Here is a 26,892-nt window from a genome sequence, read left to right as displayed (position 1 = left end):
TTACTTACTATTAAGTTCATCTAGTTTGAATTTGAAAAATTATTTTTAATTGTATTTACTAATTAGGAGAAGTGATACTTGGATTTGAAAAAAATAACCTATTAATTTAATTATATGTGAAAAGAATTATAAAATTAACATGCTGTTAATTTTCGTGTATGATGTACAGACTAAAAAGTTTGTCTGTTAAATCTGAAATGTTAAATTTAGGTTTTACTAGAAAAATTAAATACAGTGTGTTTCAAAAAGAGTCATCTGATTTAAAAAAATCATAACTATTTAGCTTTTAATTCAATTTTATCAAACAATATACTGTTAGAAAGAGGAAATTCTTGAGTTTTATGAGGTTGCCAATTAGCAGCACCCGTGTACTTCATTCACCTGTCACTTTCATATTTTCAAGATGGCGACTGGACAACAGAAAACTGGTTATTCTCACAGTTAAAGACTGATTCAGATGACTTCATTTTCCAGCAGGATGAGGCATCACCACACTGGTGCCTGGAAGTTCAAGAATTTTTGAATACACAGATTCCCCAATGATGGATTGGCCATATGGGACCTAATGATTCAGCTTTACATAACTGGCCTCCTAGGTTGCTGGACCTCATTGTATGCAATTTTTTTTCTTCTAGGAGTTTATAAAATATTTTTTTTTCTAGGAGTTTGTGTGTCTCCTCTTTCAGCTACAGTGGTTGAACTGTGAAACCACATAAAAGCAACGGTGGCAGCAGTGGACCAGACATGCTTGCAAAAGTTTGGGATGAATTTCACTTCTGTTTGGACATATTCCATGCATCCAAAGGGGGGCATATTGAGCACCTATGATTTAGTATGTAAAAAAACTTGAAGATTAGCCCTGTAATATAAATTTATTAATATTTATTATTTAAAATATAAAATATATTTATATTTAAATATAAAATTATATATTTATATTAATAATAATAATATAAATTAATCTTAATTGCGTATCTTCATTATTTTTCGTAATGTAATCATTTTAAATCAGTTGATTCTTTTTGAAACACCCTATATATTGCTTTGCAACAGCATTAGTTTAATTAAACTGAATCGCAATTTAATTTTGAGGAATTTAAATTTTATGACATTAATTAGAATTAACTTTTATGTATGTTTATGGAGTACTTTTAATTTATTGAAAAATAATGGATGTAAATAATAATTATTCATAAAGAATCTTCATTGTATTTATTGATTGCATTGTTAAATAGTTAGTGAGTAAACTCTAAAGTAAGGAAATATTAGTTTACAGAAAGTATTAAAAAAACTGATGCTTATGAAAATATAGTTATGTCCAATTTATTTTTATATCATTACCAAAAAGAAAATACAAAATATGATTTTGCATAATATTACAATATATTCAGTTGTTTTGAATTGAAGAGATATTTGTGAAATATTTTTATGACAATTATATTTAATAAAACATATACTAAGATTTTTAAGTTTATTACTAATATATACAATTTTTTTTAAGATTATCAGAAACTGTAACACCTGTTGAAGATTCAACTGTGCTTGAAGTAGCATGTGTTCTAAGAGAATGGCATGCAATATGGAAGAAACTTTATGTGGTAAGAAGTGCTATTTATTTTATTTATTAAAATAATTCTTGCAATAGAACATGATTATTTTTTATTTGTAACTATATAAGTTTTATTAAAGGAGATAAACAAAAATTTACAATTTATTTTATCTGTTTCTATATTTAAAGAAAAGAGAGACATATATTACTTGACAAATGATTTTATTTATTACATATAATTTTAATTTTAAACCTTTTTCAAAGGATCGTTATGTTAGTTAATATTTATAATGTTAGAAACTTTATTATGATTTAATAATAGAAATTCAATTTGACATATAATGCATAACACAAATATAATATTTTTGAATATTTTGATGAAAATTGAATGATGAAGAGAGCATCATAGCAAATAGCGAAGAGATTTTAGAACACTGCTAAATTCAATCAAGATCTCTATAGTTGAAGCAATGAAACAAATCAGCAACTTCTAAACTAACGTATTCTTGCTATAGAAGCAGGTGAAGTTACCAAAGCACTAAGACGTGAAAAATGACAAAGCTTGGATTCCTTTTGAATATTTATAAATTTATTACAAATTTTTACAAACATTACATTTACATTGAAAAAAAATGTTTTTAAGTATTATTTTAAATCCTGCCATATTAGTTTAATCATTTGGTGGAATGTTGAAACTGATTATTTACTTTGAAGAACTTTGTTTTTCCTAGTAGGAACCATTTTATTTTAGTGTTAAATTTCTTGATTTTAAATTAAAGAATATTTCATAAAATTCTGAATTATTAGGTAAATCAGAAGGTACCTATATTAAAGTTTAGTGTAACTCTGTTTTATTTTGAATTAATATTAAAATGATTAACACTTATATTTGTATTAAATTTTAATTTAATTATTTAAATTACATCCTTTAATAAAAATGAAAAAAATTATTAATAATACTTTTATATATTGTTTATATTTAGTACAGAGAGACAGCTGTATTTTTACGTTTGCAGACTGTGATGAGAGATCTAATAGAATGGAGGAGACAGTTAATAACTGGAACTCTCACTCAAGATCAAATAAGAGAATTAAAAGCCCATATTGTAACAAAAATAGATTGGGGAAACAGGTCAATATACATATATATTTTTTCTTTTTTATAATTTTGTTTTTCATAGAATGCCTTTGAAACAAATTAAAATAGAAGTAAATTCAAATATTTTTGTCTGTCTTCAGGGATTTCATTTTTTACAAATATATCTTAAATACAGTTTATCTTGGAATGTAGCATTCCTATGGAAATGGGCTTAAATTACATTCAGTAAAATATTCAAAATAAATCTTTTAATATTAACATTTTTGAGTTTTGGATTTGAAATTGTAATATTTGCTTGTTTTTAAGACAATACACATCCAATAAAAGTTAAATGTAGTAAATACAGGTCCAAAAGTCACTTTCAAGGAAAAAAAATCATGAATAGTAACATCCAATTTCTTCAAAGTTGTGTTAATTGTTCTTAAAATAAAATTAAAAATCTGTTTTGATTAACTGACTCTTTGGCCACACTGCACATTTTTACAATACATGTAATTTATTTTGTATTTTTATTTTTACTTGGATTCTTGTGGATATATGAGTACTTACATGGGCACTTGTGGATATGAATTGCATACATATAAGTTATTTACATTCTCAATAATCCATAAGTATCTATTTGAAAATTACAGTTCTTCTACTGAATGTCTGAAGATCAAATAAAATGTGGCATTAAAATTTCATAAAACAACAAAATTATAAAAATGATTATTAAACGCTTACTTTACATTTAAATATGTAATTTATTCTAGTGTATAAGTAATTCAATCTCAATTTTTAGTTCAAAATTCTGGTTTACTTGCTCTATAAATTGACAACTAAGACAGGCTAGAACTGATATGTATATATAGTATACAATATTTCTATCAGCCAAATATCAGATTTCTTCATGCTTAAAAAAATTGATTTGCACCCTTCAATCTATAGTAATTTTAGTCTAGTTAACTGATGATTTCATTAATTGAAAACAATTTCAAATAAACTTTTTTTAATTTTTGAAGGCTCAACTTTACAGACAAAAACTTTTAAATTATCTTGTTTAATAATTTAAATGTAATTTTTCAATTATAAGATTATTTTGAAAGTGGGGAAAGAACATTTATTTATTATTCATTAATATATAATTTGTCATTAAGCTGAAAAGTTTGAATTTATTGAAGTACTAATAATTCAGAAATCAAAATGAAAAATGATAAATTATGTAATTAAATTATAATTTTTAAAAATGTTTTTAACATTTTATATTTTGGAATATTTAATTAATTAACATTTGCATTCAAATTGTGTGACAGACAGCTAATGTAGATTTAGGAGGAAAAAATATTGATAGAAAAGTTTGGAAAGAAAATTGCATTTAAATATGAAAAATTCTAGAAATATCAAACTTTAAAACAAAAAGTCTATACGATTTGAATTATTGATTTGTTGGCTTGATAATTGATTTGTTGGCTTGAATATTTGATTTGAAGGCTTTGATAATATGCTGACATTCTATTCATTAAATGAAAACAATGTATTCAATTTTTTTTTTCCATAACAATAATTATATAATATTACAGGCAGCTTGGTTTGGATCTGGTGCCAAGAGTTAATAGTGAAGTGGTTGATCCAGATGTTTTAAGTCCTGTAGAATTATATCATGTTGTAAGTATATTTGAAGAAATTATTTGTTAAATATATATAATAGATTAATAATGTATATATGTATATATTAATACTGTTGTATGCTAACCTTCTTGCAATGCAAGATAACACTTCTGTAAGGTGGGATGAGACCAATAATAGTGAGGTTGAGGCCAAAGTTTTAAACGTGAAAATGTGTACGTCGGATGTTCAGCATTGCTTCCGTAAGCCTAGAAGTTTGACAATGGCGTTTGGAATGTTGAGCATGATTCCATTGACTTTCCAAACACCATTGTCAAACTTCTAGGCTTACAAGAAGCGGCACTGAATATCCGACGTACACATTTTTGCATTTAAAACTTTGGCCTCAACCTTGCTATTGTTAAACAAATTCCTCTACAAAAGCACAAATACATGAAAGGTTCAAAATTTTGAAGTAAAAAATCAAAGGAAATGTATTAAATACAGAGATGTGGAATTTTTGGAAAATGCTTGGAAATGTGTGATTACCAACTTGAAATTACTTAGTAATTTTTTTAAACTTTTTTTATAGTTTTAATTTTGGATTAATTTTTAATATTTTAAAGTAGTGCATTTTTTTCTGTACATTTTATTGAGCATTGTATTTTTTTTAAAATTTCTATTTAAATCTGAATTTGAAGCCTGATTATGAGTAGTAAAGTTAGCCAAAAACATTAAGATATTAAAGAATTTTCACTGCCTAAAGATGTGTCTCCTAGTAATATATATAATATATGTAGTTTAAATAAGAAAGTAGGTTTAAAAATCCTGTTATTCAAGATGCTAAACTCCACTGAAATTTCAGCTTTCAAAATTGATATACAGTAAAGTTCATTCGTCTGGAATGTTCAGTAATTGATACAATATGAAAGACAGCGAATAATTCAGATTTGTTTGATGATAATCTGTCATGCCAGTATTTTAAGAATCAGAATTTGTTTGAAAACATGGTAATACTAAAGATTATTCTGGGTGGAAATCAAGGCAAAGGGTTTAGCTGTTCAAGTTGCAACATGTTGGGAAGTTGATCATAGAATGAAGAAAAATGACTTATTTTGTTACACATCTAAAACAGGTTTCACATATTCAGAGTAAGGATAGCTTTTGTGAACCATATGTATATAGTACATGAATCATTGTAAATGTTGATTTTATTAAGTAATGTGTTCATTAATGTTTTTGTAAGTTTCCAATCAGTCTTAATACAGTATAATCATACACAGTATTATCTTCAGATTGATTAAAGAATTTGCATAAACAAATCAAAAGCACACAGCAGTGATTATTGATATAAAATGCAATGTATACAGCAATTTATGCAATGTTCAGATTGAATATTGTTGAATTTTGTGAAAATACAAAAATGTCCAGTAATCTGGCATTTTCAATAATCTGGTGCCACTGGTCTCATAGGTGCTGGATTAACAAACTTTTACTATATATGGATCAGAGCTTCTTGTTCACGTTTATGATTAGAAGCTTATATACACTGATATTTGTAAAAATTGCAACACCATGAAGGAATCATCAGAAATGAATGAAATTTATTTCACATGTAACCTGTAGTGATACAAAGAAACAATTAAATTTACAGAGCAATCAAACAATATTACATGCTAAAAATCAGTATTTGGTGAAACCACCATTTGCTGCAATAAGAGCTTTTACATGTTATGATACCTGAGGAATAATATTTCAGATTGCTTTTATCTGAACTCAAAGTTCATCCATATTGGCTGTGGGATGAGTATCACCAGTGAGTTTCCAACCCACGAAATCCCAGACATGTTCAATAGGCAATATGTCTGGTGAATAGGCAGGCCAAGAAAGAAGCGATATCTGTTGTGCCGAAAAGAAGTCTAGATCATTCCTAGCAACATGTGGACAGGATTTGTCCTGTTGAAATACAACTCCAGGAATGCATTGAAGGAAGGATACGACTTTAGGCTCCACAACTTCCCTGATGTAATGGTTGCTGTTGAGAGTACCTACAATTCTGTGCCTGATATCCAATAGCACCCCAGACCATCACATCTTGCAATTGCCCAGCTTGACATTGGATAATGCACCATAGAAGATGGCATTCACCTCTATAGTGTCTAACACGTTCTTGGTCATTGTTGTACTCTAATTGAAGAGTAATTCCTGAAGAGAATCAGTAAAGACGATTAGTTGCCATTCAGCACATCAGTGGCTGTGTTGATGAGCCCATTGTACTTGATGGTTTTGGGTCAGGGAAATCCTGTGCAAAGGAATGCTTGCATGCAATCCATGATGCAGCAGACATCAGTGAACTGTGGACGCAGACAATGGCACACCTGTAGCAGTGCTGCCAACTGTCGAGATGAAGCCGTACAATCTGCAATTGTCATGTGGATGAGGTGGCTGTTATCCTGTGCTGATGTAACATTTCATTGTCCACTGCCAGATTTGTGACTTATCTCGTACTCTTCAACCCACTGCTTCCACATTTGTATCACTGTTGTGGCATTACATCCCACACAAGCTGCAATTTTGTGATCAGAAAATCCCCCTTTATGCAGGCCAATCATTTGCCCTGTTCAAACTCTGTAACTTGCTGATATGATGCTCTTTGTTGTTGATGAGGCATAGTGACTTTCCATGAAACATTTACCAGTGGCATACAACAATATACACTACTACCAACTTTCCACTACTACCCTCTATACAGCTAACATGACTGTTCAGATGGTGTTTCTCTGCCCACTCATGCACTGTTACTCTGATATTCTCATCATTTGCATGTCACACCTGCTTTTCATTTCCTGTAGGTTTCAGTTTATTTGCATGAGTCTTTCACGGTGTTGCAGTTTTTACAAACATGAGTGTATATAGAAGGAGCATGTTTGTGGGAAGTTTAATATTTGCATGGAAAAATGACCTTGTATAGAATTAAATGGTTTGGGAACATAAAACATTTTGGTTTACAGTATCAGTAAGATTTTTTTATTCTAAAGTTTGACTGTACATAGTGTGACAAACTTAGATCTTGTTGTGAAAGTTCTATTGAAAAATGTTCAACTTGTTTCAAAATTTATGACTGATCTTTCATTGTAGGCTACAGTGAAAGTAGGTCATCAAAAGTTTGTATTCCAGAACATAGAAATTGAATAAAGCGTAATTCCTTTTCAACAGACTTCAATTGAAATTTAATAGTAATATATTTTAAAGAAAAAATCTTAGTGTTTTTTCTTCCTTTTCATATTTAAAATAATTATATAAATAATAAATAATTTTGTAAATATAATTACTTTAAATTTGTTTCTTTAAAAGGTTTATATTGTTAATTAAATAATATATAATTTTGCTAACATGTATATTCTCTTTTTTATTCTTAGCATTTACAAAGTTCAGAGATTGTCGCAAGTCATTCGGTATGTAATTTCCCACAAAAAGTTAACTTAGTTGTAGCAGAATAAATTTTTAAATTGCATTATAATAATATGTAGTATTTATATAAATTACTTACATCCATACTAACATTAATAGTTCGTAATATTTCATATTAATCATTTGATGTTTAAATTCATGAAATAATGATAACAAATTGTTGGATTAAATTACAATTCTCTCTCTAAATTTCTCATATTTGATACAATATCTAATATACCTTACAAACGTTAAGTAACATTGAAGTTTAAAATATGCAGTACTGTATATTACTTTAATATTGTTTTAAAGATTACTGTTTAGAATAAAATATTTAAATTTATTGTCTAAGTAATTTTATGTTTTTAAAAATAATAATTTGTAAATTTATTAGCAATCACATTAACTAACATTATTGAAATTTATATTCTTTGCTTCTTATTTATATTAAATAAATCCTGTTTTGTTTTTATTGATTTATAAGAAATGTAGTATATACATATATTATTTACAAAAATTTAAAAATCAGCCTTGACACACTGCTTATTTTATTGAGTTGCTGATCTGAGTTTTAAAAGAATATGCTCTGTCTGAAAAGTCTAGTTATGAAGAAAACTGTTGCCCTGAAAATTTTTGAATAAATGATTTGGATGAAAATGAAAGGATCTATTTAGAATATTAAAGCAGTTGTAGTAGTGAAATATCTGGCTCCTAAAATTTATTTTTATCTAGAGTTACTAAAAATCTTGAATTATTATCATATATTTAATTTAAAAATATGTTATCAGTGAAAATGGATGAAATAATTCTGGATGAGAAAGATATCTTGACAGTATATGATTTTGAAAACTTATTTTTTGTCTATATTAAGTGAACATAGTTTTTTCTGAACTTGCACCATTCTGCTGGATGAATGGTAGGGAGTTTCCACAATATAGTACAACCCAGTTTCTGGAGTATTTTTATTTAAAAAAAAAAAATTGAAATCTTCCTTTTAGACTAAAGAGAATAAAAGATTAGAAAAATGGAAAATACAACTTGTTTATTTAAAAAACCAGCTTTTAAGCTATTACTAATACATAAATAATGATCATCATTATCTAAGGATCCTGTCCAGTTTAAAATTGCACTTTTTAAAATTTGTTCTATTTTTATCAAAAGGGCTATGAATCTATGTTTTGTTTGAAATCAGTTAGTAAAAGAATTTTGGTATAATAAGAGATCGGAGTACATAGATTAAAAAAGATTTGAAAAACTTGTAAAAAGGTATTTTTAAAAAAATGAAAAAAAACAGAAAGAAAGAAAGAAAAAAAATAGTAAGCTATTCATAGAATATAAAAAATTTGTTTCTCTTATTTTGAAAAAATCTAGAAAAGAAAATAAAGAAATTATATGTAAAAGTAATAATTTCCTACTGTGAATATTAAAATAAAACAATAAAGAAAAAGAAACAAAGAGGTGCTCTCTTCAAGTAGTAAGATCTGTAATATTCCATCAGACATAAAGCAAGAAAAAATGGAAAACATTTAGTTATAATATTAAAATTATTATAAAATATCATGTTACTATTGCAACAGCTTATGTCTAATTTGAATATATTGTAGAACTTTTGAAGATAATAATTTGTTTAACTAAAGGGATTTTAAGATCAATCTGTTTAGAAAATAGAAAATGTTTACAAGAACATTTCAACTCACAAAATTTGTTTGTTTTGAATGAAAATAAAGTATAAATTGATTCATGAAGTACATGAAAAATATTTCAAAATATGTTGTATTTTTATAACATTAAATTAAATATAATTTACCAAATTAATTAGAAAAAATGAATTTTTAAATTTTTTCAAATTTATTTATAGGCAAGGGGAACTTTTCGAAAAAAAGAAATCCGTCATTCTTTAACCCATCATTTATATCTGTGTATGAGAGATTTCAGCTATAACCTTGGGGAAGATGTTGAAATATATTTTTCTCTCTATGATGCTCAGCAGGCTGAGTACATTAGGTAAATTTATTTGTTATTCAAATATTTAACACTTCAATGATTTCTCCTCATTCATTAAGTTATGTTAAATATAATAAATTAAAGTAAACGCAGTTACTATTGTATAGTCAATGACAAAAGTGAATTTGCCATCTGAATCCACTATGAAGCTGTCATGGAATCAAATTTGACATAATGCATAACCTAGGCTGAATGAATTGAATATCAGTGTTAATTTAGAAATATGCTTTGAGTAACTTTATTCATTCCAAACTTTAGTAAATTTCTTGAGTTAATTTGTTTAAAATACACTCATGTTTTTAAAAGTTAGACAACGAAGTAAAAAATGAACATATTTGGCAAAGAAATGTGTAGCTGAAAATTTGCATACATGACAGGCATACACATGCAGAAACTAGCCTGTCACAAAACATTTTGCATATAACATTTTTAACAAGAAATTGTGACAGGTATAAAAAGGCCTGTTTTGTGTAGACCCTGTATCTCCACTTTATGGACTCCAGAATGAAACTCAACATAGCCAAATTTTGAAAAAATATGGAGACAGTGTGTGTGCTGGCAAACAATGGGAAAACAACAAAGCATCTCGAAAGGGGCTAGCAACAGTCGGAAATAGCTCTAGCCTTAAATGTTAATAGTTCCATCATTTGCCCTTGTGGAACCAATATCAAGTGAAGGTATAATGTTGCAAAGATCAGTAAGTGGATGTCCAAGAGTCACAACCACTCAGGATGACCATTTGCTGTTTCTGAAAGCATGATACTACAGCTTGTAAATCACTGCACATCAGCTTGCTTTTGACCTTGCAGCATTGATAGGAAGAGCAGTATCTTGACAAACTGTTTACAGATGGCTGTATGCAAGATGACTATCAGTTTGTCTCACTGATGCCCTTGCATAGATGGGCTGGTTAAACTGGGCTTGAAATCACCTTAACTGGTTTCCACAAGAATGGGGTGCTGTGCTCTTCATGGATGAGTCATGGTTTAGTCTGCAGACTGATTCTCTATGGTTAGTGGCTTGGAGAATGCCTGGAATTCCTATCACACTAGTAACATTTGCAAAATGCATGCATACATAGGCAATGGTTCAATGATTTGGGCAAGGATTGCTCTCAGTGGCTGCACTGATCTCCACATTTTCTCTCATGGCAGTGTGACTGCGGTGCTGTATAGAGATGACATCCTTGGCACTGTTTGCCTATATCTTGCAGCCATGGGTCCTCATGCCATTTTTATGGACAATAACATGACATGTGAATTTACAGGACTTATATTGTTGATCACTACTTAGGCTCAGAAACATTGCTTCATATGAAATGGCCAGTGAGATAACCTGACTCAGATCCCATCAAGTATGTATGAAACATGCTTGGGAGATGTTTAGCTTCTCTCCACGACTCCCTTTGAACCTTTACAAGCTAAGAGCATGTTTATTCTGTGAATGGACACATACCCCAAATTGCCAAAGATGATCTTATTCTTAGCATGAATTGACAGTGTAGGGCATATATTTCCAGTGAAGGTGATCAAATTTCATATTGACAGACTTCTATCACTGAACTTTTTGCCATTTAAAATCTTATGTTTTTGTTTTCCCATATTATTAAATTATCTTTTGATCATTTTCTTTGCGTTTCACCTCATAAGTGTCTTTTATTATACCCCATGCATTGTGAAAGTTTCACTGATCTGAAATAAATATTTATCTTTTTATCTGCTTTGTTTCACTTTGTTGCTTAACTTTTAGACATGACTGTAATTAAATATATTATAATAAATTCAATACCACTTACAATTCTGGGTGCTTTTTGTTTACATTTTTTTCTGTTGTCATGCAGCTGATCAGACAGTCTTGTCTACTAGAAGAAAGAACATGATAAATTTAAATTTCAATGATTTTTGGTTGCTTTTCTTCTGTAGAAACATTGATATTCAATTGATATAGCATGAGTTATGCAATACATCAAATTGACTCTATGACTCTATGACATCATCATCAAGCTGATCAGCATGAGGTGGCAATTCAATTTTATCATTGGTAGTACATTAGGAGGATTTTTTTCACTAGCCGATTTTATAATCGAGATGTGTTGTTAATAATAATAATAATAAACACAGAGTCCAAACAGTTAGGAGTTGAAAGTTTAATTTGGTACACAATTAGGGTACGTTATGAGAATATACACAGAAAATCCTAAGAAGGGATTTTTCAAAATTTCTCAGCAGTGGAGAGGGAGAGAGTTAAGGATTATCCTGAAGAACTCGGCTTTCTTCTACTGTACTATTTTAGATGCAGTTTTTTGTATTTTTGCTGGAAATTGAACATATTTTTAGACCCATCTAAAAATTCTCTAATTAGTGTTGGAAAAGGGGAACCTAATTCTTGTACTTGGTGAAAATGGGTAAGATTGGCTATAATCTTAATCTTTGCTATTGTTACTTTTGCACGAACAACACCGGGCTCATCTGCTAATATATATATATATATGCATATATATGCATATGCTTAGAACGTTCAATTTTAGAGATTTTACCATTTATATTGTAGAAGTTAATTTGCTGAAATCCATATTCTGGAAGTAAAAGTGATTACTGTGGTTCACATGTTTAGACTAAATGTATATGGAATTAGTCTTAGTTTGAATTATTTTATTGATGTAATATAAATAAATAAATAAATATATATATATATACATACATACATACACACACACAGTATATATAAAATACATTCTTCAAACTAAATAAGTAGCTATTATAACAATTATAATACTAATAAATATATATATGTATATAGTTGTCTATAAGATTCAAATTTGCCACATTTTATTTACCATTAGAATTATTTTTTATATAAATCTTATATTTTCCATAAATAGATTATAAGTTTTTAAATAATTAATTATGACTAAGATTTGAAAATTCTTTTTAAATTTCAGTGAGAGATTTCTAGTCAGTATTGCCAAATATGGTATGTCTCATTTTGTAGAAAAAGTTCATAATCATAGCACAATTTTTATGGTAAGATTTTATAATTTTATTTTATTTTGATGAATTATTAGACTTTTTTGTAAAACTGATATAAAAATTAAATTAAGAATATTTGTTGAATAAACAATTTTAATACATTTAAAATGAATTTATATATAGTAAGTTCTCACTTAGGCTATAGACACACTGTGATATTTTGTCTTTGTAATGTTTTGTTGCTTGTCTAGGCATATTGAGTGACAAAAACATTTTGTTGCTCTGCCTAAGCATATTGGAACAAAACATCACTGTTCATTTCCAACATGGATCTTGTAGCAGTAACAGTGATCTGTGCTTTCAAGATATGTTATAAAAAACTAAGAAGAAAAAGGACCTATTACCTACATCCAATATTAGTAGATTGTGCATTAAAAAGAAAATGTTGGACTTTATAAGAAAAGCTATGAACTTATCCCATAAAATTTTTTTCTTTATTTTCAAATGAGTATCAATAGCTTTGATAAATTATTACATCTAGTGGCCTTTCCATAAAACATAGTGATTTTTGTGTTTTATAGAATGTTTCATAGAAGACAAAAATGCCATTTTTCATAAAAACTTCATCATTCATTGTATCTTTTATTGCATCTTTCATAGCATCTTTCATAGCACATGTGACTTGTGTCTCGAAACTTGACTGTGCTGCAACGCTTGGCATGGTAATAAAAAATCACGATGCACATACTCTCATGTAAACACACAGTGCACATTTGTTGCCAAAATGTTGCAAGCCACCAGAATGTTTTGTCTCCATTGCTTCATGTTGTCATAGCATGTGCACTCCCGTATATTGCAATGGAATTCAGCTGAGTAACAAAATGTCTCTGAGAAAAAATATTGCAATGTGTCTTTAGCCTTAATGTTGTTGATACATGCCCACCAGTGGCCAAGTGAATAAAACTACTGAATGCTGGTATTTGGTCATGAGTTTGTGTCTTGCCAATGAGCAGGCCAAGTGGAGTTTTCAGGATTTTCTTCATGTTAGTAGCACCTAAATAGGGGCCAGTTTCCCATAAAAGACTGCCCAGGAGGCATTTCCCTCGGCAGATCATCCACGTGTCATGTTGCCATAATTGAATAAAACTCAAAAAAAAAACATTGTTAATAGATTCTTAGAAACTGCAAATTTAAACAAAATAATGTATAATGAAACCAAGTTGACTGTTAACCAACTTATTGATATAAACAAAAGTTAAGTTCCTACAGTATGTTTCTATTCACAAAAATATCACCAAACTTTTAAAGACCCAAAACTCCTCTAATATTGACACATTGACTGCAGTGTGAAGCTCGTGTGACTTGCAGTGCTCATAACTGATCAGGCCATTTCGCAAACTTGTCTCACATGTAGTATTTTACTCCAAGTTGAGTTGCACACAATTGCATCACGTTAGAATAAAAGAAATGCTTTCTGGAACAAAAGTAGGCATCCTAGTGAACATATTATTTAGGAATTCTTAGGGCCTAATGAGAATATAAATAAATAATAATGAGAATAAAAATAAATAAATATTTTGCATTATTTACTTATTCATATTTGTTTTATTCTGTTATATTTATATCTTCTTCAGTAAATAATAAATTAAGAAATGTGGGTAGAACATCACTACCAGAACCACTCTGATTGTATGCTGTCTTATTAATTTGAGTATTATTTCAGGTAGGTGTTTGAAATGATCTTCTGAGTTCAACAAAACCAGCAGTTGAAGATTTCCATACTTTTTTCTTTTTTGCACAGGAGAACCAGAAGAATCACAAGATTTGGTTCAACCACTACTTGCTTTGTAATTTCAGACGACTGTCAAAATTTTCTTGATTTGACAAAATATTGTTCACCAATGCTTCCAAATGAGCTTGTTCATTTTCACAATCACACATTTTTCACTTGCTTTTAGATGCTTGTAGTTACTGATATGAGTGAACAACATAAACAGAACAAAGATGATGTGAACAATGAAAGCTTTTTTCTAGAATATTTAGGTTTAGGGATGTATAACTGTGAGACATGTGTCACCATATGGTGTCAACATGAAAATTATCTTATCTAGGCCATGTGAGGCACACTTGCTTCACACTTTAAAATCTTGTTTAAAAAAAGAAACCTCCATTTTGAGTATGACTGTTGTTAACCTATTATATTTCTATAATTATTAAACAACTAAAAAAGCCTGGCCTCAGTGACTACAGAAATTTTTATTATTGTCTCAATATGTTAACCATATTTTATAAATTATATTCATTTTGTTTAGACTATACTTTTTATTTTTGGTTGCTTTATCCAAAAATCTATTGATTTGAGATTTCTTCAGTGGTTCATTTCATTTATTTTATTACTTTTTATTAATATTTTATGAGTTTATTAATTGTATACTTATTGAGTTGTGTAATTTATTAAAATGAATACTTTATTAAAGTAAAATTCACTATATATGATTTGTAATTTTTACAGGATTTAGGAAATGCAGATTTAAATAGAGATTTGTACATAATTGTTCATATTATTAGAGTAGGTAAGATAATTAAAATACAAAAAATTAAAAAAAGTTTATATAATAATATTAGATAATTTATTTTCATCATTTTAAATTATTTTTAGGAAGGATGTTAAATGATTCAAAAAAGTCCACTTTACATAGTTATCGTCGTCCTAATGGTTGTTCAGGTAAGACAAATAACAGCCATTTAATTATATATTAATATAAACTAAGATTTTTAAAATAGTTTTTAATCTGTGGTGCTACATTTATTAAGCTTTATTGTCTGTTATGACTTGGCCAGTTTTTAATGTAGTCTACATTTTAAAAATCAAAACACACCTTGATTTTTTTCTAAAGTCATTTTAAAGAAAACTTTTGTTGGCTTTATTTGATTTTGCTATATATTTAGTTTTTCATAATATTAATTATTAAAATTGTAATTTTTTTAATTATGTTGTTTAAACTTTTAGTGTTATTTTAATCATTTTGAATCAAGTTTTTAATTTCATTTTGTTTCATACCAGATGCTGAAAACAGTTTGTTGATATATTTGTTACTTCTCAAAATACAGTACAAAATGTCTGATTATACTTCTCTGTTTTTATAACCTTGACCTGCCCAAATAATTCTCGACGTTTGTTTTTCTTTCATTTGCTGTTATCAATATTATTGATGTCTTTTATGCTTTTTATTAAGCCATAGATATTTCATAAATTACTAAAATTTAGAATTGTCTATGGTACAGAATGGATTTATTATCAATTTGATTGAAACTTTTTGATAAAATTTTGTACACGTTTTATTTTTATTCATGCTTATCAAAAATACATATAAATTTCTACAGATTACCAAAAAATTATTTATTTTCTTATTTGTCCAGGCCCTCTTTCCAAATGTAGACTTGTCATTTCCTGGAAGATTCTGCATCTGTGCAAAAGTTTCATTAGTTGTTGACTCTTTTAGTTAATTTTAAATATAACACAGCCAACTATTGATAACTTGAAGTGGAAGGGACAGGGAAAAATTTGAGTTTAAATTGAGAGAAATTTTGAGTTACAGAAACCCTCATTATTTTAATGTAATTGTAAGTATCACAATATTGACAATAAAGTTACACTTAAATACATTATATTTTATTAATTTTTATATATGCAAATGTATAAAATAAGAAAGCATTGGCACTATTAATGATAAAAAGTCTGTTATAAGAGTTGATCATTGACAGTTTATTGTTCTCACTCAACAATGTTTTTAATATACATTAATGCCTCAAAAGCATCCTGTTTTATGAATGATGTAGTTTCTAAAAAGTTTTGTAGAAGCTATAGAGCTTTTCTGGTTTTCCTAGATGTAGAGGGAGAAGGATATTTGCAGAGATGCAGATTATTTTTGAGATCAAAAATTTTCCTAAAAATTATTATACACTAGTGCACAAAATAAAACAACAATTTATGAATACATTAACAATTATTACTATATAGTTTGAAAAATTCAAATTAAATTATACAAATAATTAGATCTACCATATAATTTTTCTTGGAACACTAAACTGATAAATTAACAAACATTTTTTTAAATTAAAAGAATGCTTTAATTTAGGCACATGTCATCATCATAAGATGGAAAATACAATTACAAACTTGATGTAATACATTGATTAATAGAAAACAATTCAAGTCAGTGCCATGAATGGTCTATTTTTAGCATGAGGTGCTAATTAATGAACTTTTTGATGCCCACAAATGCAGAATTTATTTACAATGATGATGTTATACAATTTTTCTGAAAAATTATTTAAGAACTGCACTAATGCTTGTAAAAAGATAAACATTTTTAGAGTTTTGACTGACTTTTTCATTAATATTATTTAATTCTGTTTTTTGAAAACACAACCACATTTTTATGATGTTTCAAAATATATTTTGATGCTAATATTTTCTGTTTTATAATGAAAGAAGAAAAAGAATTTTGAAGTAAAATAAATGTTTTGTTTAGTTGTTTTTGAAGATATGTTTTGGTTTTCATGAAAATTTAAACCACGGTTTGTTAAGAACCATGATTTAAAAGTAAGACTGGCTTGTCCTTACTGCAAGCACAACTATGTAAGTAGGCTGTGATGTAACAAGTGACTGAACTGATCAGAAACAAAGTAAATAATATTCCAATTTCACTTTTAAAAACACGTGATTTCTGTGTGTTTTGGTGAATTTTCCCAATGAATGTCTATATTTTTAACTGATAGACTACTCTATTTTATTGTAGTGTTTTTTGTAGCTGTTACCATAACATTTTTTTCTACTGAAAATTTTCCTTGGACTGCTTTAATTTTTTTCAAACTGTATTCATACAATCAGATTTATTCTGCACTTTGGATATTTATTTTGCTCTCCCAATATGTTTGACAAAATCTTTTGAAAATATTAGTTGGTTCACTCCAAACTCACATGCTCCATCTTTAATAACAGGCAATATCTTTTATATGATAAGCTTTCTCATTATTTAATGTATTGAATGATTTCTTGATCTAAAGGTTGCAATCTAGAACTTGTATTTAGTGATAAAAATTGAACTGTTATAGCTTTGAGTAGGAATAACATGTACACTGCAATTGTTGATAAAAGGAATAATTTCTGTTTTCATTAATTATGTGAGAGTAACTATTTTAGCTAGTTAGGCAAGAAAACATTAGAGCTTATTTCTAAGTCTAATGCTTTTTTCCTTGCTGCATATTGTATACATAATATCTTGGCATTGCAGAAACATCAAAGCTTTAAAGACTTGAAAAAGGTTTTTTACCTTCATGACATGAATCACCTTTGAACACCATTGTTCAGTCTGGCAGACATAAAAAAAAAGAAACCTGTTTTGTCTGTTTGGAGTATAGTTCTGTACAATTTCTAACACAGGACAGGTAAATGGGTTTTTTTCAAAGATTTGTTTGTCAAAATTTGATTTAGCAACATTCGCTTTTCGAACTTCCCAACGCACGTGTTTGTCAAAATTCGATTTCACAATATTTGTATTTCCAACTTGCCAATGAAGCAATGCATGCGCAAATCTTGCACTACTGCCTTTTTGTAGAGAGTGTCGCCGTTTTGTATTTTATTGTGTTTCAGTTCTCGGTCTCCTGACTACCTACAAGTCTGGTTTTTTTTATGTGCACATGATTTGGGCACCTAATACTCTGTGCCAAATTTCAACTCCTGACATGTACTCCTTCATACCTCTAAGCTGGTAAGACAGCAGGCAGTACAATTTTATAAACAAGACAGTCTTGTCAATAAAATATAAAATTAATAATTTAATCTGAAGTAAAGTTATAATTTTACCTAGTTTGTTATAATTTTTTAATACTAATAGTAATTGTTATCTTTGCTATTTATTTAAAAGCTAGTGTATTTATTTTATTAATTAATAAGGTTTAAAATATTGTAGTTGTTCTGAAGATGGACTTGTTGAAGTTTGAAAAACATTAGTTTTAAATATATTTTACTTTTATGAACAAAGCTGTTGTTGTTGAAATATAAAATAATTTAGCAATGTCCTTATTTATATAAATTATAGTTATTTTAACAAATTAAACTAATTAATTCAGTAAAAATTAATTCAGAGTAATACAAAAACTTAATTTTTGTTATTTCAGTTTTAAGTATTAAGGAAATCTTACAAGATCATAATGAAAACACAATGATAGAAGAAGAAAAGGAATTTACTGTTAAAGTATATATGTATGTATAAAATAAAAGTTTTCTATGAATAAAATTATAATTTTAATATGTTTATAGTCTTCATTAGTTAAAATATATATATATATATATATATATTACAAAATAGTTTACAGTAAAAATTTATTATTAAAATTTCTGGCCTGTCTAGAAATTTCCAAGAATAATGTAGAGTTTATAATTCTCTCAGAAATAATATATTTTATTATATAGTTTTTGAATAAAAGTCAATATTTTAAATTTATCCTTTTCAGAGTTAAATATTACTATTTTATAAAATTTGTTTATTTAAAATCTCATCTAGACAAGATTTTGAAATGTAATACCTATAATAAACCATTTATATATTCTTCAATAACTTTTTTTTTCAATTATTAGTCTTGCCTTACAAGAATTGCTATATCAGCTAGTGATTACACAACAAAATTGTTTTCCTTTAAGTAAAATTAAACAATTACTTTCTATTCCAATTAGTTAACTGACAAAAATATCAAATTTTAAGTTTTCAAAATTTCTCTTAATATTTGGTAGAATTAAAATATAAATCATTGTGGTTAAAGCAATATCCTCTTTTTCAAATTGCTAATAGGTCTAATTATTCTTCCATCTTTATATTTATTATAATGAATAACATGGTAGTTATAGAGAAGTTGGGACATATTTAGTAGCCTAACTCAAAGATCATTTTGTATATGGAAGTTATGAAACAGTTGTTATAGCTTCATTTTACTGAGCCTAAAAAAGTTATCTCTAATAGACTGCACTACATTAGATAGTTGATAGATCCAGGCTGCACCAAAAGGCCTAGCCTGAGAAGGAAAAAGGGAAGGAGGAGATAGAAGAAAGGGAAGGACAAGAAGATGGGGAAGAGAAAGAGGATGGAGGAAGATTACATGTGTGCCATTGCTGGGCATCAGTTGCTAAATATAAAGACAATATATACAAAGGGTCCCATGCATGGGAAAAGCACAAAAATTGATGAAAGAGTGTACATGAGATTGTGTGCCAAAATATATACAGGAAATAATGAACCACAGGTTTTACACAGCTAAACGGGGAAGAGGAAAAAAGGCCTTTAGGGTCCCCTACCAACAACAAAATGACACAGTCAAGATAGTCTGTATTGGTAAAGTCCACTTAACGGTGAGTAGTCCTGCTGGAGATGAACCTTGCCACAAAGCTTGCAAAGGCTTTGTAGTATAGATTATTACTGATGAGGAGGCTTGGGCTACAAGGCCAAGTGTCATTGTTTTTTAGGATGGTGGATATGGGTTCCAGCCTTTCCTCCTTCGTGCCCTCACAGTGGTAGAGGAGATGCTCGGGTCTCATCCTCCAGTGGGCAGCTGCTACATTTTCCATTGCTCTTTTTTAAAATCTAGCAAGATAGTAGTTGAAGTTCCCGTGCCTAGTCATGAATTGTCTCATGTAGAAGTTAGGATTGTTGGATTTGGCCTGTCCACCCTGGGAATGAACTTGTGCGTCCACCTACCTGTGTCAGAAGTGTCCCACTCACTTTGCCATTTGCTATTAACATAAAACTTCAGGGCACTGGAAACCCATGACACAGGGATAGAGAAGGAGATGTCAGTAAGCCTCGAAGGGGCTATCTTAGCAAGTCGGACTGCCCGTTCATTCCCAGGACAACTGGAGTGGCCCAATAGAAGTTAATATCCTTTGAAGGTTGCAGCTTTTGGAGAAGCCCAAGGATGTCATTAATAATTGGGAGAAGAGTGTTCTTGTTTTTAATCTGGTGGAGGGTCACCCAGCTATCTGTGAAGACATTGATGCTCCTGCATTTGATGTTATTCTGGAGAGATTGAGTATATTCCAGAGCTTTCAAAATAGCAAGCAACTCTGCTTGATTATTGGAGCAATTGTCATCTAATTTGTAGTAGGCTTGTTTAAAAATGTACTCGTTGCTGTCCCCAATAACAAAAGAACACCCAACTCCTTTATCGGATCTAGAGCCATTTGTAAAAATATTGAGGGAAGCAGGAATATGATCAGGGTGGAACACTAAGACACCTTAGCATGAATGTTAGTGGCAGGGTGTTGCAGATAGTGCTTGAAGTTCCTGTCCAAGCTGTTGTTGGCTATAGTGTTAGCCAGGTCCTTAATGTTAGGAGGGAGAATGGTATGAGGATATATTATTTTAAGGTTGGAGGAGATTTCTTCATCTCTATTCATGTTGAGTAGATAGAATTTCCAGATCTTTATTTCGACCAGTAGATCAATTGGAGGAAGCCCGGTGATGGCGAGAAGGGCATTCGTAGACATAATCTGGTACGCTTTAGCTATAAGTATGGCTGCCAGCCTTTGAACTGAGTGAAGTTTCCTCCTGATGTGGATCCTCTTAGCTGTCCCACCCCATATCTCTCACCCATAAGTGAGGGCTGGGACCATAGCTCCCATGAAAATGGTTTTAGATGCCCGGGAGTCAAGCCCTCAAGTATTCCTGGAAATGGACCTGAGGGAATACCCTGCCTAGTGACCCTGTCACAAATTTCTTTGATATGCATGGTCCAGTTGAGTTTGTTGTCTATGTTGATGCCAAGGTAATGAATGTGGTCATTGATCTTAATCCTGTTCCCATCAATGGTCAAAGACGATTTTCTGGCCAGGAGATTAGTCCTGGGATAAAGAATGCCAGTGCACTTTTTGGCATTTAACACTAACTTGTTCTCATTGGCCCAGATAGTGATATGCTGTAGGATGTAGTTCATTTCTCTTTGGAGAGCACTTGGTTGGCACAAGACAACAAGATGACAGTGTCATCTGCATAGGCCTGACTAAGCGGGTCCAGGGAGGTAGGGGCATGCTTAACAATATCAAATATGCTGTTATGCAGTATGTTCCAGAGAAAGGGTCCAGCTTTTGACCCTGGAGGCACCTCTGTTAATCTCCTGGCTGTGCATAACCCAGCCATTGTAGATACTGCTGGCTTGTCTCTCAGACAAGTAGCTGCTAAGAAGATTATACACATTTTTTGGGCAGCCAGAATCAAGGAGGAGATCCCTTAAATCACCCTTGAAGTCCAGGGAGACCATAAGGGTGTGCTGGTTAGTTTTCTTGGCTTTCTTAATATATGCCACAAGATTGGCAAGGGCATGGATCGTGCTCTTACCCTTCCTAAATCCGTACTGATAGTGATTTATCAGCTCTTTGTGTTCATAGTGGTAGGTGACCCGGTTGGCTTGAAGGACATCAAAAATTTTCCCAATGACTGGGAGAAGAGAGATTGGTCTGTAGCTGTTGGGTGAAGTGATATGATCTTCAGGGGATTTTTTGAGGTGCTTGATAGATCCCTTCTTCCATTCCCTGGGGAAATACCATCTCCAGGCATTTGTTAAAGAGAGTGGAGAAGGTGGTGGGGATAGTCCTGAAGGCATGCTTAGCCATCAGACCCGTTATATGATCCGGGCCCGGGGTCTTCCTGGGATTGATCCATTTGAATTCTTTGGCAGTCTCCTCCATGGTGAAAGGAGGGTCATTAGTGGTGTTACTGTCCCGGAGGAAGTTCTCCCTAGCTTTCTTGTGGTATGGGGTGTCCAGGTATGGATCGTCTGTGAGGAAGAGGCTGGTGTAGATTGTTTTGAGAGTGTTGGAAATGGATTTTGGTGGTCCGTTGATGGACTGAACAGTAGAAGGGAGGCTGGAGGTTCTCGCCTTCTTGGCCGCGATGTAATATGCAGCTGACCAGGGTTCTTTACTTGCATCTGAGCAGAACTTTTTCCAAGAGTCTGTCCTAGCCTGGTTAATAGCCTTTTTGTACTTCTTGAGAGTATTGATATAGCCTTGACAAAGGATTTCTTGTCTTGCATAGTCAGTCTCATGCCTGAACTTCCTCCTGGCTGCCCTTGTATCTTTTCTCTTGCGGTTTAGGTCACTGTTCCACCATGGAGTATCCTTTTTATATACTCTGATGGTAGTTGAAGCCCAGTAGGCAGAATGGATCTTGTCTTGGAGAGTCGTGACAATGTTGTCAACTTCTACACGTGTAGTAATATTGATAATTTGGGGAGGAGCCCAAATTATCAATAGCAGGAAGCTCCACAGCAATAGTGGTATAGTACTTATTACGGTGGTTTTGAACAAACCTTGCATTGATGTTTTTTGCATATTACGATCCCAGTGTTGGGAGTAATTGAGTTTGGGGAAGTGTGTACATGAAGATTGCCAAAAAGGGCCACTTTGCTCTGCACCAGATAAGGCTCCTGTATACAAAGAATATCAATTCCCTCCTCCATCGAGACATGGCGGGCCTCAGTGCTGGCTGCTTTAGTCTGTTGTAGATTTATCTGAAGAATCCACAGCTTGCCTGTGAGTTTGGTATCCTTGTGGTCCATAATGAAGGGTCAGAAGGACAGGAAATAGAAGAGAACCCAAAGAAGTTCCTAATTATTCATACATTGTGGCGGAGATTTGTCTAATTCGATAGTCATCTAAGAAGACAGGCTCATTGATTTGAGAAAGCATTGTGGTTGGTCATTATTTGTTTTCCTTCAAGAAGGGCTTGTTCATGGCATGACAATTTGTGCATTTCGGTTCCTTGCCTACCCGGTCACAATTCTTGAAGGAGTGTCTATGGGCATAGTGGTTACTCTCTGACGGTCTGGGCAGGTGAGGAGCACGGGGATGTCTGGCAGAGGGGGCACAGGCAGCTCCTGAAGACCATAACTATAAGTTATTTAAAGAACTGGTCAACATCTATTATAGGCTCAGCAAGGTTTCCAGGCTGAGATGTTAACTTGGCACCTACAGGCTCTCATCTTCTTCTATGCGTGTCTTTCTAAGATCAACAGGGTTATATTATTATTGTTAGTCACGTGCATCATGTCTCACTGTTATATATGACATTGCATGCTATGTCTTAATGTTGTCTCTACACTTTTATTTTAATGTATTGATAATTTTCACCATATTTAATCACTGCATCTAGTACGTATTGTTGTGTTTCATTACCTAAACTCCAATAATATACTGACTGATATATTGCTTCTATCTTATAAATACTTAATTCAATGTAATTTCTTGTCCACACAACCAGCTATGCTCTGCGGTGCTGGTATTGTACAATGTACACTCTAATAAAATGTATTGTACTGTATTGGTCTGGGCAGGTGCTGGACATATGTCCCAGTCCACAGCGCTTATAGCATTTTATGACTAGGATGTAATCATCAGCCATGATAGAGCACCAGTCTATTGATACTCTCCTCAGCTTCATCATGATGTTTCTTAGTTTCGGTGTCAGAGATAATCAGGTGAGTAAACTGGCTGCCCTTTTTGGAATGTAGGGATCTTATTGGCTTTATTTCCTTGTGAAATTCCTCTTTGCAGTAGCTATCTTTTATTAATCTGTTCTGGCTATATAGAGAGTCAAGTATTTCCTGATCTTCTATTCTTTTTGGTATGTTAACCAGGATTATTTTTGGTTTTCGTTGAACTTTATCCACAACCCTGATACCCTTCACTAAGGAGTTAACCTCTGTAATTGCCTTCTTTAGCTTATCAGCATCCAGTTCAGTTTGCAAGTCTATGCAAATGTCCCCACTTCTTATGGGCCTGACTCTCACCTCTAGACCAAGTTCCTTGGGGCAGATTGAGTCTTGTAGAGTCGACATAAGTTCCTCAGGGCAGGCTTTGGCTGATCCGGTTATGTGATCACTGAGACAATGACACTATGAGCTGGGCAGCTGGGATTCCTTACCCCTTTGTAGATATCAGAATTTGCACTGATGACTTTTGTTGTTCTGCTTTGTACCTTAGGCAGTTTTTTAACTGCTTCAGAGTAAGAAATGGCAAGGGGAGGAAGAAGGGTTTGCCTTCCTTTCTCCCTGAGAGCCAGAATAATACTAAATATCTGATGCGCTGAGAACTGCATCTTAATCGCAGCTTCCTTGCCCATGGTCCTAGCAGCTATGTTAATCGACCCATTACAATTAGGAGGGATTGCGGAAAGGATAATCTGCAGTTGAGTATTGATGGTCTGAAGTAAGTCCTCCTCTGCAAAGCTGTAGTTTAGGGTGTCCTGGGAGTCCATATCACGCTGTAGAATCATGCTTAATAAACAAAAACACCGAGACATGCCAAACAGACAGAGTTATAATGCTCAGAAAAGTCCATAAAATAGACCTGGAAAAAGCGGGAGATGACAGCAACAGGCCTGCAAAAGTCGGCCCGCAGTCCTAGACGAGGACCTAATGGAGCTATGACCCCAAGGGATCAGAACTGTTGCTGAGAAAAAACTGCAGAGGTGGCGAGTAAACCCATGGTACAAAACTAGTGAGCTGGCCACCATATTAAGGTCCAGTGGAGTAGGGAACAAAAGGCTTTGTTTTTGTTTCTGACGAAAAAGGCAATAGCAAAAGAAATCACATTCAACAATACAAATTGTGCAGAACAAAAATAAATATACCATTGTGGACAGCAGAATGTCTGCTCTCCAACGGTATAAAACACAAAATATTAGGCAAAGTAGCAGACCAGCTCAAGTGACCGAAAGAGACCACGTGGTATAGCACAAAAACACCCGTAACTTTGTTAATTATTACCCAATTTTAATGGAATATACATTAAAATGACTCATTTGACACCAATAAACTGAAAATGAACAGAAACAACCCACAATCAATAGGTAGAACACAGATGAGATGTCCAGAACAGGAGCCAATTGTACTCATGACCTAACGGTATGGCAACTTGCCGAAAACCTACTACATTATCAAAATTAATCTTAAATAAGAAACAGAAGTAATTAAGTATGATCATTACATTCATCATTGAATTCCAAGCACTTTTTGTATCTGAATCATATTTAATTAAAAGAAATAATTCTTGTAACTAGTCAGTGTCTAAATTATAAAATGTTTGGATTATACACTATTAAAATATTTCACTTGAATTTTAATAGTTTTATCGTAAAAATATTTTTATTTTCATTAGCTTATTACTTTTAGCTTCTTATTTTTATGCTGTCTAAAAGTAAATTTGCATTTTTGAAAATTAAATTGATCCAAATCTACTAAATGAAATATTCAGTTTATTACTTTGCATTTTTGAAAGCATCTCATATGAATAAAGGTGGAAATACTTGTGTGAAAAAAAACCGTATTTACTCGAATATAAGATGACCTTGCATATAGGATGAGGTGTGACTTTCAAGATCAAAATAAAGAAAATTGGATTTATTAATACAATTCTAATTTTACTTCGTTTAATCACAAATAAAATATCAAATATATGTAAATGCATTCATTTTCTGCAAAAATTACTAGCATTTTAAACTTCAAGGAAAAATCATGTAAAATTGACATAATTTGTTCATGTAAAGCTGGACAATCAGAAACCATTTTTGACAATTCTTAACAGTCGAATTCACTCTTCATTGATTAAACTTGTCAGTTTCTCTGAATTCTGATTTCCAAATAAACATCTGTTTTCACGTAGGAATGAATTAAAACTTATATCGGACTCCCGTGTGATTTTGGAATTCAATTCAAAAGCTTTACTTTTACATATCACTATTTATCTTTACTCCTGACAAGAATGACTCAAATGACCCAGATAAAATACTTTTGTTTTTAAACACCAGAAGATGAGAATTTGGTAAAAAATGCAAATACACAGTTTACAAAAATTATTGCAAAAACAAAAAGAATCCTTTGCTCACATGTATAGAACAACCTAGGTTTTTGAAGCAGTGCAAAATGAATAAAAATTTTGTCTTATATGTGAGTAAATACGGTATTTTGTTTTTTATTACACTAAAATATCATGAAGAATCTGTGCATTAAATTATATAATACACACTAAAAAATAAATTTTGTTAATGAATATTTAATTTTAAAAATATTTGTTTTCAGGTGTAATGAAAGTGACTTTCATCAGCTTCATGAATTTATTATAAAACGTCAGAATAATAAGTATAATTTATTATCTGGTCAGCCAAACTATGGTGAGTGAAATTGCT

At 31.1% G+C, this 26,892-nt stretch overlaps 1 protein-coding gene across 4 annotated transcripts in view; it reads left to right on the top strand.

The window, feature by feature from the left end:
* The window catches only part of spg (dedicator of cytokinesis spg), a 148,613-nt gene that overhangs the window by 29,387 nt on the left and 92,334 nt on the right, over positions 1 to 26,892 (top strand). For 3 of the 4 annotated variants that reach the window (XM_067272606.1, XM_067272549.1, XM_067272480.1), the window contains exons 5-14: positions 1,502 to 1,598; positions 2,533 to 2,681; positions 4,208 to 4,292; positions 7,652 to 7,687; positions 9,541 to 9,686; positions 12,628 to 12,709; positions 15,168 to 15,228; positions 15,315 to 15,380; positions 18,839 to 18,923; positions 26,786 to 26,877. In XM_067272606.1, coding sequence (XP_067128707.1) covers positions 1,502 to 1,598; positions 2,533 to 2,681; positions 4,208 to 4,292; positions 7,652 to 7,687; positions 9,541 to 9,686; positions 12,628 to 12,709; positions 15,168 to 15,228; positions 15,315 to 15,380; positions 18,839 to 18,923; positions 26,786 to 26,877 — 899 coding nt within the window. Of the gene's footprint in view, positions 1 to 1,501; positions 1,599 to 2,532; positions 2,682 to 4,207; positions 4,293 to 7,651; positions 7,688 to 9,540; positions 9,687 to 12,627; positions 12,710 to 15,167; positions 15,229 to 15,314; positions 15,381 to 18,838; positions 18,924 to 26,785; positions 26,878 to 26,892 lie in introns of those variants that run through there. The other variant, XM_067272686.1, reaches the window with a different exon arrangement.

Source organism: Centruroides vittatus, unplaced genomic scaffold, assembly GCF_030686945.1.
Source record: "Centruroides vittatus isolate TY-2023 unplaced genomic scaffold, ASM3068694v2 contig_10, whole genome shotgun sequence".
In the NCBI taxonomy this organism is placed as follows: Eukaryota; Metazoa; Arthropoda; class Arachnida; order Scorpiones; family Buthidae; genus Centruroides; species Centruroides vittatus.
The sequence above is the reverse complement of the archived record's forward strand: the minus strand, read 5'-3'. Positions and strand labels throughout refer to the sequence as shown.